General features: G+C 37.4%; 1 protein-coding gene across 1 annotated transcript in view; it reads left to right on the top strand.

Annotated features, from left to right (window-relative positions):
• enpp6 (ectonucleotide pyrophosphatase/phosphodiesterase 6) overlaps positions 1-7,269 on the top strand; it is a 34,161-nt gene that overhangs the window by 16,451 nt on the left and 10,441 nt on the right. The window contains exons 3-4 of the mRNA XM_008419878.2: positions 2,301-2,412; positions 3,806-3,947. Of these exons, the coding sequence (XP_008418100.1) occupies positions 2,301-2,412; positions 3,806-3,947 (254 nt within the window). The remainder of the gene's footprint in view (positions 1-2,300; positions 2,413-3,805; positions 3,948-7,269) is intronic.

Here is a 7,269-nt window from a genome sequence, read left to right as displayed (position 1 = left end):
CCACCCACAAATACATATGTAAATTAGTATGAATGCCCGGAAGTCTGCCACCACGTGAAGCGATAACCATGGCAACGTCCTTGTTTGTAGCAGTTTAAGTATTTATAATAATAATTATGTATTTTATTTAAAAGGTGCTTTGAAGGGCACATACTGTCACCTCACAAAAATAAAAAAACTAATTAAAAYAATAAAAAATAAAGTGATTGTGCGAATGTATTGCACGATGCGGCTCGACTGAAGAATGGCTGCAGCTGGACTGGTACCGGTACCGCATGGCTCCTTCTTTAGGTTTTGCTCAGAGATCCAGGATGATCAGTCTGAGCAATCTAACGCTAATAAACCATCATCAAAATTTCCCATCAGATAAATATGATCTCTGATCAAACGCTCCCTCTGAATCCTTCCATTGATGATGTTCTCCATCAGAGCCAAAGCTCTCCACAATTATGCGGCTCACCTTTGCGCAGCTACTGATACGTGTGATTGCATACACACCTTGATCACCTTAAAAATAATCAACAGGTTTGATTATTTTTCAAAAATAATCAAACCTGTTGATTATTTTTAATCAGCAGSTTTGAGTTAATCTGCTGATGCAACCCTGTTTTCTTCTTTTAGTGAGAATGAAATTACCCCATAGATGCATTTCTTGCGCTTCGGCTSACGGACCAATGCGTTACATCTTTAYAAGACAAAAACTGAGGAAAATTACTATTTACATTCGAGCGAGGTTTTCACATTTATTTTTATTTTCTTTATTTTGTGTGCATGTTATGTTGTTGTCTGAGGATAAATGTGGTTCAGTTTCATCGTTTACGTTGAAGCAATAAAATATTGAAATCATGAAAAACATCAGTTTGGTGCTTCTTGGTCTAAATAACAGCAAATGTATTCAGACTTCAGTGTATTTAGGTGAGTTTTGATGGTTTGTAGTTTATATTGCTCACAGAAAAAGTTTGCGTGGCTGCCGCACATTTTCACGCCAGCGAAAAAGTGTACGTATATTTACGCAAAGCTTGACGCAAAGTTAATTTTTATACATGCCGACTTTTGCGTAAAATATGGGACCGCACATTTTTTGCTTTTTTGTGCGCACGCACACTTTATGCATGAGGCCCCATGTGCTTTAAAGCAAATGAGGTCAACTTATTTTCTTCTGATATGAGATCGTCTTAATTTGGCCACGTCCCCTAAAGATGCTCAAAAAGTCACAATTTTGATCATGTTTAATCCCCCATCCCTTAAACACATACTGACCAAAAGTGAGGCTGATAACTTGAAATCCCTAGGAGAAATTCGCCAAAGTTCAAGGTTTTAACATGAGAAATGGCAAAAAAAAGAATTCTTTGACCCAAAATGGACACCTCCCTCTACATTGGGCATACCTCCAAGTAGGCCTGTCGCAATAAACGATAAATCAATTAATCGGACGTTAAATTAAACCTATCGACCTCTTTTTAATTATTGTCTTTATCGTCTCTTCCGGCCTTTTTTCTTTTTGTTGATGACACTGAATGAAAAAAGGCTCAGATCCGGTGCTCTCCACTGACCCTCCCTTCCTCATTTCCTTAGTCTAATGTCCGGCGCACATTACACGAGTTGTCGACCCATTTCCAAAACCTGAGAGACACATTAGCCGACAGAAATCTTAGGTGTAACGGTTCGATCGGGTTCGTCGTGCCGTGTGGTGTCCAGCTAGTGGCGCAACTACACATTATTCAGGTGCATGCGAAAACGTAGATCGGCGCGTTCACATCCACTGCTCGGGCCTACTAAGCGGCTCAAACATACAAAAGAAAACTCCTGTTGATGTGACTTCTGCATTCGCACAGCAGGCCTCTCTATTGTTACTCTGTTGTTTAGCTCCATTCACAATCTGCATATTACATTCTGAATTCAGCAAAGCCAGTCTGAATTCTGGCTTTGCTGATCAAAATGTTAGAATTTCTTGTCAGAAGAAACTTGTTGGTCTAATTAAACTTACTTTAAAACTAAATCTGCCAGATGTATGATCAATTTGGGGCTTAAATACATTTCAGTCCCAATGTATCGGGGCTGAAATGCATTGGGGCATTTGTACCTTTTGCCTCAACAGGTCAATTTATCATGGACCTGTTGAATGTAACATGAATAGAAATAAAATTGTGTTTGTTATAGAGACAACAAAGATTCAAAGAAGGTCAAATCTATTATATATTTCAGGTTAAAGTAAATCCAAGTCTAATCATACTCATCTGAACTGTGATATTAGTTATTTTAACATAACGGGCACAATGATTTCCTATACTTGTTTTTAGGCTGTGAAGTGGAAATTCTGAATGTCCGTCCAGAATTCTGCGAAGAATATGTTGACAGTCCATCAAAAGAAGATCTTATACATTCAATAAMCAGTTCACTTGCTGCCTTGAGGTAAGAAGACATTTTTTTCAAACATAATATCTTATAAAGATTTTATAAAGTAAAATCTATAAGTCTTTGGCAACACATGTAATACTCGCTGGTAAAAGAGGTTCACTTTTTTTTTTGCTAAATTGTGGGATTTATTAACAAAAAGAAAAATACTCTCAGCATGCACATACAGTTTCCCAGGGTTCCTGTCCTGCTGGCCACATTATTGATGTATTGCTATTCATCAATACACCTTTATTTAAAAAACAGTGGATAGTTTAGTAAAAATAATATGGATACTAGAAGTTTGGGGGTTTTCAAACTTCAATCGCAATTTATTGTGTCAACAGTAAATAAAAATCTTATAAAGAAAATTATCAGAATCATTTTATTGCCATAGCTAATAAACATGTTTAAAGCCTAGGAAATTGCTTTGATGTAATGGCACAAAAGTAAATAAATAATAATAAATAAAACATGAAAAACAAAAATATACAATGTATGTAGAATTCTGATGGAGTACCGGTCCTTTAAAGGTTGGGGGTTGTGTTCACAATGCGATTTTGTCTGTCTGTTCCTGGTTGTGGCCCCTGTGTACCATGTGGTGATAGAGGAGGTGAGGATGGATATATATGTATGTGTGTGTGTGGTTTTGGTTTTTGTCACGCACACATAATTTGCGTAAAATGTGTATGTTTTTGACGGAATTCCATATATGACTTACAGTTTGTAAATTATTATTCCCAACTCAAAAGTCACTGCAAATATATTTTTTCTGTGGCTTCAGTCCCATACTACTGCCTTTTTCCCCTCTCCTTTTTAAAAATGTAKTATTTACAAATGCAAGTTCAATCAAGTCTTACAAATTCCCAAAAAGTCGACACAATGAATAACTTTGTTGGGCATTTAGTCCAGCACTGGGGCAGAATGATGAAATTAAAGTCAAACGTTTTTTCTGCAGCTGAACCATTTCTGTGTTTTGGRCCTGCAAACACAGAAATGCTGCATTTACAAGGACAATTACAAAAATAAATAGAAATGGTTTTTTTAACTTCAACATCAGACCTGCATCTTTATTCACAGACAAGTGTATGTTGAAAATAAAGTATTCTTGACCATAACCCCCCAAGGGTAGCCGGACTAATGCTAAATTGTTATATTTAGCTAAATATTATTGTTGAGGGGCACAAGCAGGTCTCCCGACACACAGATAAAAAAATGTGAAAAAAAGGAGAAAATTGGGGGGGGGACCCTCAAAAAGGGCACTTGGGGCATCAAGGATAAAAGGGGCAAGGTCTCAAGCCGCCAGCCCCACCCTCCTCTGCAACATGCTTGAGGCTCTTTATGTATTGCTTCATTTGTTTTAATATACATTTTTTCAATACTATTGGTTAGAGATTTGTTTTTTTTTTAGTTCAGGAAAAGCAGACATGGCAGCTGTTTATTATGAGAAAATAGATGTGGAAGGACATCACTTTGGCCCAGARTCTCTTCAGGTCAAAACAGCTGTGCAACACCTCGATCTCACCATGCAGATCCTAAACCAAAAAATCAAGGTAATAACATCACTATTGCTTTTGCAGGTTTTTACCTTTATACAGTATGTATATCTATGTACTTGATGTATGCTTCTTTTTGGTAAGACGAGTGTCAAGACTGTTCACTTCAGTTCAGACACATATATTGAAATGTTTAAAATGAAGATTTCTCCCTGTTCTACATATTTTTTTTCTTTAATAAGTCAAAAGGAACGCACTAAAGCCCCAGCACATCAAAATTGTCCAGATGATGTGCAAACACTAAAGTGTTAAACAAACTTAAAATAATGTCTTGCATAGTTTGTGGACAATACACTGCTCAAAAAAATAAAGGGAACACTTCAACATTTAGGTGAACACTGAAGTGTTCCCTTTATTTTTTGAGCAGTATACTTTTTTGGTAATAACTTCCAGACTTTGATCATATTGAGAAACTTTACACATGCATTGCACAAGGATTTGGAAATTACAAACCTTTTTACAAGCCTTTATTGTTAAACTAGCTGGTTTTAGGCCTTTTTACACAGTATGCTTTCAAAACTTACTCCGTGTACTATGCCACTTCATTTAAGAAATTAACTTGCTTTAATTTATTTCTGTCTGGGAACCACTGGGGCTCTTACAGGTGTGAGTTTCATGTCGATATGAATGTTAAAAACACATTCAGCTGGACTTCTGGGAAGATGGCGGAGGAAGTAGGARCGTAGCAAGTTAGCTCACCAGAGTCGGGTTAAAAATGCCCACAACTAAATTGGAACTCGATAGATAAAACTAAGGCATGAGTGGGTTGAGCAAAAAAAGAAGCCGGAAAAACTATAAAAAGCAAAACGGAACCGAAGAGCTGCCTGTAACGGAAGAAATCTCTGAACACAAAGCTAGTGAACACGAAAAAGTCCCAACAGAGAAAATAGAAGAACACGAGGACACGGAAACGCTCCAAAATGGGCTCACAGCTATTAGAAGTGATATTAAAGCCCTTAAACAATAGCTGTGCAAGGAGCTAGCCGCGTTCAAAGACGAACTGAAGAAAGAAATTAAGGAAGAAATAACAAATCTTCGACAGGAAATGGTCCGAGAACGACCGGGAGCTACAGGCACAGCAAGGGAGCATAAGCGAGGCACAGACGCACATGGCGGAGGTGGAGGAGTGGAAGACGGATGCGAACAAAGTGGCAACGAAGATGGTGGAACAAACACAGCGAATGCAGGAAATACTCACCGATCTCGAAGGGAGAGCCAGGAGAAACAATATCCGAATCTTCGGCTTACCAGAAGATCTAGAAGGGTTACATTTCTGGAGCAACTTTTTAAAAAGGAGCTCGAACTTCCGGAGGGGATCGATCTCCAGATTCAACGAGCCCACTGAGCCCTCAATCCAAAATTTTACCTATCAAAATTGCTTCTCAAATTGATCTGAAAGATCCACATTACCATAAAACACCTAGATATTAAATACTTAGAGCTGAAATAAATTTGATCAGTAAAGATCCGTCCAGAAAAATTGGATGGTTCCTGAATGTCATATCAATGCAGACTTTGGTCACAGCGTTGTCCCATATTTGCGACACATCAGTCAAAACCTCCACACAATAATTCAGCGCATGAGTGACAATTTATTTTCATCGCAGATGCAACATGCGTGTCTCTGTCTGTACAGCTAGCTTTGCTAGCATCACGTCCACAGATCTTACCTTTCTTTAAGCTTTCCTTCCAAGTGACGCTAAAAGTTGGATGAAGTCCCACCGTCTGAAAGCGAAGCGCTGCTGATTTTACATGTCGCCATATCGTTTGATTTATGCAGCTATTATATAACTGACATTAGACAGACATCTTCTCCCGCTCAGAGGAAACCACTGCGCATGTCTGGAGCTCCGCGTGCGAGTAAAGGTGGAGCCGATGGGTGACAACAGACACTAAGTCACGTTATTGCTGGGATTTTACGGCGCCATCTTAAGTCCCTGAACTTCACATTTTAACGGACAAAAAGAGCAACGAGACGTGGATGTAACGAGTAACGAGACAGTTTGTAGAAATGTAGTGAAGTAGAAAGTACAGATACTTACTGTAAAATGTAGTGGAGTAAAAGTAGAAAGTATCCATTATTAAATCTACTTAAGTAAAGTACAGATACACGAAAATTATACTTACTTCCCACCACTGCTTAGGAGCATATTTGCAGGGACTGGTAAACCATAGTTATAGCTGATATCAAGATAATGTCGCTGAATGTAAATGGTTTGAATGTATTGAGTAAAAAAGAAAGGGTGATGACAAAACTGAAAAAGGAAAAGGCACAAATTATATTCCTACAAGAGACCCATTTACCCAAAACAACATGAAAAATTCAAAAAGTATGGCTACAGGAATTTGTACTACAGTTTATATAAAGAGGGGCGTAGAAGAGGAGTTGCAATATTCATTTCGAACACAATACAATTTGATTACAAAAAGGAATTAAAAGATAAAGAAGGAAGATACATAATATTAAAATGAAGAATAGAAAATGAATTAATAACCTTGGTAAATGTATATGCACCCCCAGAGAGTAACAAAAACTTCAAGAACCTATTTGATTTAATAGCAGTAGAAACAGAAGAAACTCTAATTTGTGGAGGTGATTTAAATGTAGTCCTGAACCATAACATGGACACGAGTCACAAAAAAACTAAAATGCAGGTATCAAAATTTATAAAAKTCTCATTAGAAGAAATGGGAATGACGGATATATGGAGAAGCCTACATCCATTAGAAAAAGACTTTACGCATTATTCGGCTGCTCATGGAATACATTTAAGAATAGATATTTTTTAACTAAGGTAGATGACAAACACAGAGTGAAGGAATGCAGGATAGGGGTGGCAGATGTTTCTGACCATAATCAGATTTATTTAAAGATTTAAGTAACAGGAAACGAAATATGGCATGGAGACTGAACGTGGGAATATTGAATAGTGAACACCTGAGAGAAAAGATAAAGCAGAAATAAAATGATATAATGAAGAAAATAACAGAACTGTAGACCCGACAATATTATGGGATGCAATGAAGGCTGTCATCAGGGGAAAGCCAATAGCTGAAACTGCRCATGATAAAAGAATTAAATTACAGACATACAGGACAAATACAGAGAGACTTGGGGAATTAGAACAAGAATGTCAGAAAACTAAAGACCCAAAGGTATATCAAGAAACCAAGATAATAAGAAACAAAATAAACATACTAATAGGAGAGATTGAAAAAAAAAAACACATTTCTGAAACAGAATTACTACAAAGCAGGTTCAAGGGCAGCGAAACTGTTAGCTAAACGGATACGCAAACAAGAAATGCTTAATGCGATA

Source organism: Poecilia reticulata, linkage group LG10 (assembly GCF_000633615.1).
Source record: "Poecilia reticulata strain Guanapo linkage group LG10, Guppy_female_1.0+MT, whole genome shotgun sequence".
Taxonomy (NCBI): domain Eukaryota; kingdom Metazoa; phylum Chordata; class Actinopteri; order Cyprinodontiformes; family Poeciliidae; genus Poecilia; species Poecilia reticulata.
Note: the sequence above shows the minus strand (reverse complement) of the source record. Positions and strands in the feature narration are given on the sequence as shown.